Source organism: Genypterus blacodes, unplaced genomic scaffold (assembly GCF_046128005.1).
Source record: "Genypterus blacodes isolate CSIRO-AG114 ecotype Tasmania unplaced genomic scaffold, CSIRO-AGI_Gbla_v1 ptg000073l_1, whole genome shotgun sequence".
Lineage (NCBI taxonomy): Eukaryota > Metazoa > Chordata > Actinopteri > Ophidiiformes > Ophidiidae > Genypterus > Genypterus blacodes.
This window is the reverse complement of record NW_027466883.1, coordinates 3,353,218-3,365,162: the sequence shown is the minus strand read 5'-3', so window position 1 is coordinate 3,365,162 and position 11,945 is coordinate 3,353,218. Positions and strand designations below refer to the sequence as shown.

At 43.5% G+C, this 11,945-nt stretch overlaps 2 protein-coding genes across 3 annotated transcripts; both read left to right on the top strand.

Moving 5' to 3' along the window:
* The first annotated feature begins 836 nt into the window (after window positions 1–836).
* nceh1a (neutral cholesterol ester hydrolase 1a) lies at window positions 837–5,086 on the top strand. Its single transcript, XM_076157287.1, has 5 exons — window positions 837–1,044; window positions 2,120–2,378; window positions 2,479–2,548; window positions 2,678–2,849; window positions 3,588–5,086. Exons 1-5 carry the CDS (start codon window positions 904–906, stop codon window positions 4,206–4,208), a joined length of 1,263 nt encoding a protein of 420 aa, XP_076013402.1. The 5' UTR covers window positions 837–903; the 3' UTR covers window positions 4,209–5,086.
* Window positions 5,087–8,074: 2,988 nt separating this feature from the next.
* On the top strand, window positions 8,075–11,829 carry LOC143005993 (tumor necrosis factor ligand superfamily member 10-like). 2 transcript variants are annotated; one of them, XM_076157298.1, is made up of 6 exons: window positions 8,075–8,392; window positions 9,047–9,184; window positions 9,438–9,483; window positions 9,600–9,719; window positions 10,195–10,445; window positions 10,652–11,829. In XM_076157298.1, the coding sequence occupies exons 1-6, from the start codon at window positions 8,279–8,281 to the stop codon at window positions 10,859–10,861; spliced, it is 879 nt and encodes a 292-aa protein (XP_076013413.1). In that variant the 5' UTR covers window positions 8,075–8,278; the 3' UTR covers window positions 10,862–11,829. The 2 variants fall into 2 exon arrangements, with proteins under 2 accessions (XP_076013413.1, XP_076013412.1); XM_076157297.1 differs by having other exon boundaries at window positions 8,080–8,392; window positions 9,041–9,184.
* Window positions 11,830–11,945: the final 116 nt, after the last annotated feature.

The window sequence follows — 11,945 nt, the reverse complement described above, 5'->3', positions numbered from 1 at the left end:
TGCAAGGACTGGAAATTGCAAAAACACTGCAAAGGACTGCCTTGCTCAAAGGCATCTTGCAGAGACTTTTAACGTCTACACTCCACACCAGTTTCCTAGTTTACAAACCTGTACATTACTGACAGTTTACAGTGAACATTTCTATTGTCCCATTGGACATATTGTAATAAATCCAGGAAACGTTGAAAGACCTAATGGAATCATTACCCTATACTGCCTCTCTCTGGTTATATGTAGATACTACATGCCTAGAACTGTAATGCAAACACTCAATTACCCAGAAATCCATTATTCTTTGCCTCTTCCTCCCAGTAAGCGATTTAACCTTCAAAATAAAATTGAATTTACAGTTGTGGTAATGCAAAACAAGTATATGACGAAGTGATACCAAGGAAAATTTACCTTGACGTGATAACGTGACAAAATCAATGCTGTTTGTGTATGAATGTTTCATAATACAGATGGTGTCTTTATGGATGGGTACATTTATAAGTCATATAAAATACATATAATGTATAATAATATATTTTTTTAAAAAGAAGGAGAAAAGCCTGGAAATCTGTGTATATAAATGTTTTTTTGAACTTTTTTTGAAGGACTTGAGGAAGGGCTCTGAAAATTGTTGATTGGAATCAAGTCATTAATCTTACTGGTTACATTCTGACACCAAACAAAAGGGTATCTTTTTAGTTCTTCCTCAAAAATGTGGGCAAGTTGATTGAGTAAAATTTCTAAATATGTCAACAAACATTTTATTTTGAAAAGATTAAAGGGACGTCGTCATTTGGCCCTCCCACACCAGCCTCCAGTAAGAAATGAATGTAATCTTCCTGTACTTCACAGTGGCACTTTAGCTTCTCCAGTCTTGTATGAGTCACACACACACTGGGTGGCACATGTAAGATGAGGCTGCTGCCTGTTGTTGTGTCAGTGTTACTGACTGCTGCTGCTGCATATTTTGTTTACCTCCCACTGCCTGATGCCATACAGGAGCCATGGAAGCTGATGATGTTGGATGCTGGGTTCCGGGTAACAGTGCACTTGGTAAGAGAAGATGTTTGCATCATTAACTGGATCGATGTTGATGGGTGCAGCCCGTATGCAGTTACAGATTTATTAGTGTGATGTATTCTGCTCATTTGTCATTTATGCATTGTTTCAGTTGTGTGTTCTGTAAGTGAAGTAGGTGAAGTGATCAGAAAAGCTAAGTTACAGCATGTACTGTACTAAGAGACACGCCTCTCTACCCTGAGTGCACTTGGACTATGATCCTACCAGTCGGTAAACACTGAAACAGACAGGTCTTAATGTTACCCAGCGCATAATGTTGTACACAGTGTTGTACAGGGGCTATGCATGTAGTCACGTGAAGCCATGTGAGCCAGGGTGAAATGTAAACACTCTTTTCAAAAGGATCTTTGAACGTCCCATCTCTTAGCCATCAACTTTACTCCACATTTTGGGAGTGGCGCTATGGGTGAACGGTGACGATATCAGTCACCTATTGTCCCAGTGCATGAGCTTGATAGCAGGTTAATCTGCCAGGCTTACTGCTTTTTGACAGGACTTGTAAAACTGGAAAATGAAATTCATCTTATGCAACTCGGAGACACTTGTGTAGCTCAGGAATACAAAAACACCCAAGGAATTAAGACTCCCACAAACATATTACAGCCTTTGCTTATTTCCTCATGTGGCAGATTCAGATTCATTCTTATCAATCGGAGTACTAAATATCTCTGAAAATGCAGAACTGTAAGATGTATTTTAAATATAAAGAATGCTGCATAAGGAAGCCAATCGTGCTCTGGCCTCAGTTGACCCTGACTTTTGGTGGAATGTGCCCAGTTCTGAAGGGAGGGGGAGACACACTCAAACATTAGGATGAAGTGTTGCTGGAGGGAGGATACATGGGAAATGGGATAAGTTATTGTGTTACTGAGTTTCAATTCCCCGCCAAGAGATCAATTCTCAAACTCATGCAGGCCGCCAGCTGACCCAGAATGGAACACATACAAACCTCAAGCCTGGAAGATCACAAGGAAACAAGTGGAAATTTGGTTTATAGTTGCACTTGGTGTATTCCTGTGTTAACTCTTCCCTCTATTTTCTCTGCTAGGCTGCTTTAAAGCAGTGGCTGGGGATGAGCCATTACATGTACACCATCAGGCAATCCACGGAAGCCTTTGACGGGTTCTCAAAGACGTTGCGTGGTTCCGAGTCTGGCGGCGGGGGTGTCGTGCCTGGAGTGAAGGTCAGCGACACCGACTTTGACGGGATCCCGGTGCGTGTTTACGAGCCCCCGCCTGGAGGAGAGGGCCATCTGAGGAGAGGGGTGATGTATTTCCATGGAGGAGGCTGGGCCTTAGGCAGTGCCAGTGAGTCTGGGTGCTTCTGCTACAAAACCAACATGAAGGACATGAATAGTTTTAAAGTTTAGGGAATATTCTGAATTTATGGCCATTCTCTTTCCCACAGGGAAGGGTTCATATGATGCCATCAACCGGTTGATGTCTGATGAGCTCAATGCTGTTGTCGTCTCTGTTGAGTAAGTGCTCTATGTCCTGCAACACTCAACAATTCATTATGTAGAAATTGGCCAAATGCTGATGAAACTCTTTCACTCCTGTCTGCCAAACCTCCATGACATCCTCTCTCACAACGTTTCTACGTGCAGGTATCGTCTGTACCCAGAGGTGCATTTTCCTGTGCCGTATTTGGACTGCTTTGCTGCCGCCAAGTACTTTTTGTCTCCAGAGGTCCTGGCGAAGTACATGATTGACCCCGAGCGTGTGGCTGTGTCGGGGGACAGCGCCGGGGGAAACTTGGCAGCCGCTGTCGCTCAACAGGTACGTGCAAGAACCGTCAACGAACAAAGTCACAAAACAAGAATTTGCTGCCCAACACCGTTCAGAGATATTGATGAGACCTAGGAAATGTGATCCACATGTGTAGATGCATAAGAAGACGAGGCAACTGTGACTTGAGCTAGACACTTTTACCACCACCTGTACACGGGTTGTACAGGTGGTGAATAATAACTTTATTGCTGATGAATAAGTCTGTGACAAAGTGACAACAGTGAAGCCAAATTGTCATGGTTCTGTGAGATGGGTCCATGTGTGTAACACATACAGGGGACTTGAGAGAGAACTAAAGCCATAAAGAGAACCAGACTGTGTCATGCTCATGTTCATTCAGTCAAAGGGAGGACAAACAGAGCTAACGGCAGGCAGCTAGCCACAACCAGCAAAGGAAATGTTGAAATGACATAATAATGTAACAAACGGTTTAGATGACATCAGTGTTGCTAGTAAGAGGAACTCGTAGGTACAGTTTTTACAGGATGACATCATACCAAAAGAAAAAAGAGGGAGGACACAGGGGGAGAAACAAAGGATAACAAACATAATTGAAATTTAGAATGGTCAACAAAGTAGCTCTTTGCTTGTAGTTGTAAGTCTAATAGAAGCTTTTAACTTCACATGGTCCAACGTGTGCTAGTTTGTGCGTACATGAAGCAGGAGATGTTGCACATTGAGGATTTAGGTGTTGTGTTTTTCATCGACACCTCTGTGTTTTTGCAGATTTCATCAGGCGACTCTAGAAGCTTGAAATTCAGCGTCCAGGCTTTGATCTACCCAGTCCTTCAGGCTCTGGACTTCAACACCCCGTCCTATTTGCAGAACCAAGAGATTCCCATTCTCTACCGGAACCTCATGGTCCAGTTCTGGCTTCAATACCTCGGCGCTGACCTCTCCCTGCAGTCGCAGCTGTTAGCCAACAACCACAGCTCTTTACAGCAGTCGGCCTTCACGCCTGAGCTACGTGCACGGGTAGATTGGTCTGTACTGCTGCCTCAGAAATTCCAGAAGAACTACAAGCCGGTCATAGTGGGGAAGGGGCCACAGGGGGGCGCTAAAGAGGTGCCGGGGTTGCTGGATGTGCGTGCAGCGCCACTGCTTGCAGGGCCAGAGGTGTTGGCGAAATGCCCACGAGCATACATCCTGACATGCGAGTATGACGTGTTGAGGGACGATGGCCTGATGTATGCGCGGCGCTTACAGGATGTGGGTGTCACGGTAACCAGCGATCACTATGAGGACGGGTTCCATGGGTGTTTCAGCTTCTTATTCTGGCCTTTCGAGTTCGATGTGGGGAAGAGGGTATTCAGGAGCTACATGAACTGGCTGCAGAAAAACTTGTGAGAGCCCATGCATGTGTGAATAGGCGCGCATGTGTGTGTTCCATTCGTGTGTGGGCGTTGATAAATAAATGCACTATATTTTGCTTGTTCAGGGGAAGAAGAGGTTCTCTAATTCTAAACTGTGGAAAAATTACAATTACAAATAAAAACCCTTCATTCAAAATTTCTATTCAAAAATGTAGTACAATCAAACAAGTATTAACATTAAAAGAATAGTAATATTTTCTAAACGGATCACATCCCATCATGAATTTAAAGTCCTTATCTGCAAAACAAATAGTGACTAAATAAATAATAAAGTCCAGCACGAAACGAAACGCTGCAAAGCTGTGCTGCCGTGAATGAGGGACAGTCTGCCTCTGGACAGACTAAGGGCTTGTCTACCTCCTTGTATTAACATGAGAGATCTAAGCTCAGGGCCCATATGTGCCTGCACACGCACTACATACATGCATCTGGCTAACATGATATCCAGAGGACTGTGTCTAGTTGACGGTCTGTTGCTTGTTCTGCGGCTTCTGTGATTGGTGCAGATCAGTGTCGCCAATTGATGTTACACTCTACAAATATTGTAGATCAGCATTTAGTTGTGTGTGTCTAAATTGCTCCATGTGGTTTAAGTGACTTAAGTGACACCTTTTGCTTGATTTGGCCAGATGGGTGTTATAATGTGTCTGTAGTAAGGATGAGAGCCATTGTGTTCATATCAGACTTATAGGTGTGTGTGTGTGTGTGTCATGCCCACGATTTTCAGAGTTTATTCTTAATGGATTTCAAAATTGTAATGTGGGATTCAAATCTCCTCCTGTGCATCAATTGTAATTTTATGATGGCAGTGATAAATGATGTCATTAAATACCATCGTGTCACACTCATGAAGCATTGATGTGGTTCCATTGAAGCGATTCATGAAGAAAAGGAAAGAAAAAATGAAGAAAATGATGAGTTTATCTTTTTCCTAAATCTGTCCTACATTTCCCAGAATGCCGTTTGAGATTTGACCATGTTCCCTTAAACTGGGAGGTGTTCATGATTGGTATAATGTTTGCTCAAGACTGGATATTAGATATGGAAATCGGTATTTGTGAATGGTGTTTCCTTTCACAAGAACCAGAAACGTCCTCTTTAAGTCTTAACTCAAACACACACACATACAGTAGCTGTCTTTACATGAGCAGCACTCATGTTTCCATATCTTATCTGTTAAATATGTCACTTATGCCTTATGTAATGTCTTACTCCACTCCACTATAAGAAGGAGAAAACACATCTGCAACAACTTTCAATAACTTCACACAGGCTCAGACACGTTTAGTTCTCACCTGGGGGCTTCAGGACAACGAGGCGCACGGTCACCTGTGATCGATGTAACACTCCCCTCTAGTGGTAAGACAGTAGTATGACACCTTTTACCTTTTATTAAACTCCACATTTATAACCTTAAACAGACTACTCCCAAATGAATTAGAATAATGGTAAGTGTGTGTGTGCTTTCAGTCCGATTAAGGTCAGAATGATAAAGGACTGAAATGAGGGGTTGTGTGTGTGCTACCTACACAATCCTGTACAATTGTTTCCAACTGGGGGAAACACCCTTCCATTGATATTCTCAGTAAAACACAGGCAAACTATCTGCATGTATTGTGCTGTCGAAGCATTTTCTCAAGATGACTTAATTTTTCTTTTTTTACAAAGGAGACGCGAGCAGCTGTAGTGCGCAGGCGGGAACTTAGGGAGATTCCATGACTTTATCAGGAGGAACTTTGGGAGGAGAAGCCTCTGGGGATGGAAAGGGGAGTGGAGGACAGAGTAGGGTGGATGGAGCGCTAGCACGTCCTTAAAATACATTATGCATCGACGGACTGCTGCTCAAACCTCTTTTGCTTGAGAGGAAACAGGAACGTTTCTTTCAGCTCCAGTTCCTGTTTCCAATTGTTGTTTAACTGATTTCAGATTTTAGGGCTTGGGAAATATTTTGTTCCTCTTTAACCATTTGGTGTTATGTTGCAGCATTTGTTTTCATCCATCCAGATATTCTCTTTACTTGTTTATCCGGTGCAACATTCTATCCCAGCTTTCATTGGTCGACAATTCATTGCAGGTCTGACACCTACACACACACACACACACACGCACACACACACACACTGAGTCATTCACACAGTTTTAAGTTTCCCAAGCCTGCATGTTGCTGGACTGTGACCCAAGACTTTCTTTTCTAACCTTTGATTGTACCTTTCAATCATAGAGCTCCTGTGGGTGAAAGCCAGTGAGCAGAACATCTGAAAGAGGGCAAAGGTCAATAGCTGCATGGGACCTAAAGGGTAGTATAAGGGAAAGACAGAAGAGGGTAACAAAATGTTCAAAAATGATGAGAATGTTATCTTTCTCCATCTCTCTCTGTCTCACTCACACACTCAGTGTTCCTGTCAGCCATGGGACTGTAGACAGGCATGTCTCTCAGGGTGTCATCTTCCCTGCCTGAGGCCAGACAGTCTTCAGATATCACCGTCTCCCCTGCTTCTCTCTGACAAGCCTGGGAATTGACTCACTTAAGGGAACACAGGAGCCTCTTATCACTGTCTCATCCACATTTGGGGATTGTAATCACCAAGGGAAACAAGCTGAATTGTGTTCCCCGGCAGACACCTGTAAGTGTTGTGTTCCTTCACACTTCCGATTAATTAGGTACCAACCACCTCTGGGAACCTACTGTGGAATGTGCTTTGTGTGTATGGGTACCAGTGTGCCAAAATGTGCGAACGCTACAACACGTTTCTTGATTAGTGGGAGGGTCAGTCGTAACCAGGAGCTGTGAACTCCTTCAGCTCCACCGCAGTTTCCTCGTGCTGACAATGGAGCAGAGGTGAGAGGTCACAGAATGAAAGCACAGGAACAACCACAAATCGTTCAAGATTACATTTTGCAGATTGAATGACTCCCCAGTGACAAATGCTACATATGGATACACTGAAGCTCTAACAATGGTGGGGTTTTTGGCAGTAATCCGCTGTTTTGCTTTCAGATCTCCTCACAATGCCAGGAAAGAGAGCCAAAAGGACCTTTTTCATCTTACCTTCTGATACTGACAATCTGCTTCTTTCACTACACCTATACTCCCATTTTCACACGTTGGCCAGATGCTGCATTCACGTGCTCCTCCCCAAAGCTTTGTGATATGATTTCACAATCAATACCATGTCTTGAATTTATTAACACAACATTGTTTTACAATGTAGTAGTTGTTTGTATGCATTCAGTCGATGTTTAAATTAACTTATTGTGGCACTTCTGGCCTTAGATGTTTCATAAAGTCAAAATAGTTAAGATATTGTTGCATTCGGCTGCTCTAATTTGCGTTATGTATTTTTTTCAGCATTTCTTTATAGTGCAAAAACAGTATTTCATAGTTGATATTGTATTAGAGGATTTTGTAAGGATATATAACACATACATAACACATTTGTTGTCTTTTGTTGCGTTTGATGAATAGTGAATTTTTAATATTTGAAAAAATGTCTGTTAGTAGGGGTTCATTAAAAACAAGAGGAACTAACCATACAATAAACAATAACAACAGTAGCAGTTGTTGTATTTGTAGCCATACGGGAGTAGTAGTAAAACCGGTAGCATTTGCAGTATTAGTAGTAGTGGTGGTGTTGAACATACTACTTTACATAGTAGCAGTAGTAGTAGAAGTGGTATTAGTTGTGTTAGTCGTTCGCGCTCTCCTCCTAGTAGTTCCCATATTTCCCACAGCACTTAAACGTAGCCTGAAGTTCCCCAAAGTTGCATGTGCGGCATTAAAGCTTCTTCCTCCTTTAATAACAGTGACATGTTGAGGCTGTCGCACCTCGTCGCTGCTCCTCTCTGCTCCACCTCCAAGCTGCTTTTCCTGCTCTGTCTCTCCCTGCAGCACACACACATGCACGCACGCACGCACGCACGCACACGTACACGCGCGCGCAGCAGAGCCTGATCTGACTTGTCCCGCATCCTGGAAGCGTTTTCTTGCTCTTCGGGACTTTTTTCCCCTGCCACATTCACACAACACAACACACACAGACAGGCATGGCCATTTCTATCTCTTTGCAGTGTTTGGTGCTCGTCATACTCGCTGCAATCCTCCTCCAGACCATCGCGGTGGCCGTCAGCTTTATGTACTTTAACAAAGTCCTGAACACGGTAAGATACGAGCTCGTCTTGTTTCAGTCTTGCAGAGAATGTTTCAAATTTAAAATTGTGGGGAAGGGGATTTTTATTGCCGTAGCTTTAGTGATCTATTACAGAAATTAGACTTAGAGATGTCAAAGTAAAGTCACACAGTAACATAACCGCATACAGTTTGGTGATCAGTCACTAATCGATCACTTTGAAGCAGCGATCAGACAGGCCCAGTGCCTCATATGATGCCATACATAGCCAACTAACGCCCCACTCCTACTACAAAAACACTTTGGAATACCATAGGAATACTACATGAGTGGATATTTACACATGTATGTTTGTAGGAAAGAGGTGTAATACAAATAAAGCAGCAGGAATTTCCCATTCTAAGCGTGGACAATGAGAGATAGGAGAAAGTTGGCAACCGAAACAATAGCAGGAAATGAGACTAGTTAAGGCTCAGGGGTTATGACAACATGTTTTAGGCTTTAACAGATATGATCATAAGGCCAAAAGGAGAACTAATATTTATGGAACTGGTAGATCTGCTCCTGATCTGTGATTGGCGGAGTAGTTGGGTAAAGCACTTTAATAAACGCATTGTTAATGAATATACGTGTATATATATGTTGTGTGCGTGTGTGTGGGTTTGTGTGTGTATGAAAGATGCAGGAGAGTTTCTCCCGGAGCAGTGTGTCCTGTCTGATGAACGCAAACCCGCATTCTGCCTTTCAAGATTCAGCAGCCGAGGAGAAAAAGAGTGACCCCTGCTGGCAGGTCACGCAACAGCTCCACTACCACATAGAAAAGGTTTTTTTGATTCCTTTCATCTAACGATTTGTGGTTCCCTAAAGACGATATCTGATGATGAGGTCATTAAGTGGGCTTCACGCGGATCAATATCTAGACACATCTCAGAGGACATTTGACTCCTTTTGTTGCCACGTTTTGGCTATTTGTCATTTGTGAAAATGTTAAACCACACCAATAATGCTCAATACCTTCAGTGACCAAACATAATCTGTCATCCCTTTCACTTTATTCTCTCTCTATCTTCATTCAGGCAATGGCTGACAGATTCCAGAAGGAGATATCCAAAGCTATGAGAAGTAAGAACAATCCCTGCATTGACTATCAGTTAGTGCTAATAAGCGTGACATATCTGCAGAAAAATGTCTCCTTTGCAGAAATGAGTGTGTTTGGTATTCTATCTGTTGTTTCCCAGATAAGCTGACAGGAGTGCTGCCTGTCCTGGGCCCCGGGGTGCGCGGGGTCCCTCTTCCTAAAGTCGCCGCCCATGTGACAGCCGTCGTCTCCTCTGCAGAGCCACCAGCAGCGGCGGAGGGTGAGAGCTCAAATACAGATCTTAAGTAATGTGTATCTAGTGTGTGGTCGGAATGTGAAGTCATATATCAGACTTAAGTTTATCCTTAGAAGTTAATCAGACAAAGCATGATCAACACTTAACACATGATAACACCACATTACACAGCATGAGTGTGTGCAGTAGGCCAGGCACCTCCATACTCATCCAGACAGCTCAGATAAGTGGAGCAGAGGTGAGGAATGTGCTCTGAGGCCCTCAGGCTTCCCAAAATGGTTTCAGATTTAGCAACATCTTCATACTTGTGGGTCTGCTAGGAGCAAAGGTGATTGGGGTTCAGAAATCAATTCTTAGTTTTTCATTCTTTCCCTCCGTATCTGGATAACAACACTGTCTCTTTGAAACTTACAAATACTTCACTCTGCAGGGAGCTCATACAGATTTGCCCTGATGTTTGCATGTTTGCGTGTTTGCATGTTTGCGTGTGCTATCCTAGGTTCACGGATCAATAAGGGATACCTAGGGGAGCGCATTGCATCATGGGAGGGCCGGAGAGGTTTGTCCTTCCTGCAAAACATGGAACTGAGAGGAGGTGAGCTCCTGGTGTCACGGGTGGGCCTCTACTACATCTATGCCCAGACGTACTTCAGACTCCCCTCTACAGGGGAGACAGAAGGCGATGCAAAGGGTGAGACAGTGGAGACAAAAGAAGAGGAAGCACAACTTGTCCAGTATATCTACAAGAAGGTGAGCCATTAAAAGTCCATTAAAGCACAGCAATGGTTTGGTATGTTTGAGCCATAACTATGAACCCTTTACTTTACATTAGTGCTGACTATTCTCCAAAACATACTGTAAGACTTGAGATGAAGTGAATGTAAAGCCCTGCCTGACTGGAAGGTAGGAAATGAATCTAAAACATTGTGGACAAACATTTTTGTTCTCTCCCTTAGATGAGTTCCTACACAGTTCCCATCCTGCTGATGAAATCGTCCCGGAGCGCCTGTTGGCCACGAGGTCAGGAGCCGGGCCTCTTCTCTCTGCACCAGGCAGGCACTGCTTACTTACAGCCTGCTGACCGCCTCTTCATCACCGTGAGCAATGCCAGCACCATGGCAATGGATGGGAGGGCCAGCTACTTTGGGGCCTTCCTTGTGGGCTAAGGGGGAGCAAAAACAGGTAGAAGTGTTCAGGACTCAGAGATCAACAGATCCAGTGATCAGGGGTCGCCCTTGATAATATCAGCAGCCATCTGATGGCATGGAGATGAAGTGTAAAGGAAGAGGGCCGAGCAAGAAGCGTCGGGATGTGACCAAACCGAGCTGGAGTGACAGACTCTCTTTTGACCGACGTGGTGTGTATTTACTCCACTGGGGTCATTCCATTTATCACAGCTCAACCTAACATGGGACATACAGTGACGTCTGCATGGTAGTCTGTTTAAATGCCTTGCTCACCTACACTGGAATTTTCTGTTTGAAATGATTAGACCGCTTTCAGGTAGAAGGTGGGCGGAGCTACACCAGGAGAAAGGCTGAGGTCATTAAAGACTATATTACATACAACTTTCAGATCCTAAACATGTCTTGCAAGGTTCAAGGGGATTCAAAGACACGTTATGATTTTGCTTGCTTGTCTTCTTCTGATACCTTCTCCGTCCAAATATCACATCACTTCTTTTTAAGTTGTGCCAACCTTACAGGTGGGAAAAGGTGTGGTCAGGGAACAAGCACACAATTGCATCGATAGAGCAAAGTGTAATGGGCCTATATTGTGTGCAAATGACATCATACCCTCTAATGTGGTGAACTATGTTGAACATCAGGATGCAGGAGGACTGGACAGTCAATGGTTAATTTGATTTCCATTCCAGGAATAGATGGTGTTTGACACGACACTTCATCCCTTCTTTTTTACCGAGTTCATGTATCTGAACTGTAGCATGAACTGGCAGAAGACGGGATTTTCTGCGCATTTGTATAATGTGAATCAAGCTTACAGTATTCTTGTGTTTACAGTGATTGTGGATAAATCATCTTGTGCAATATCTTCAATGTGTGACATAATAAGAGTCCTTGTCCTGTTGGCCTGAAAGGAAGCAAACAACCTAGAATAAAGACTTCACCCTGAAGTATGAAAGTGTGTTTGTGGTTCATAGATGACCAGATTATTAAGAGTGATATTCCTGATTTTCCATCCCTGGACAAATGAACTGACCTGAAAGATTTTGGTTAGAGTTCACAAGTG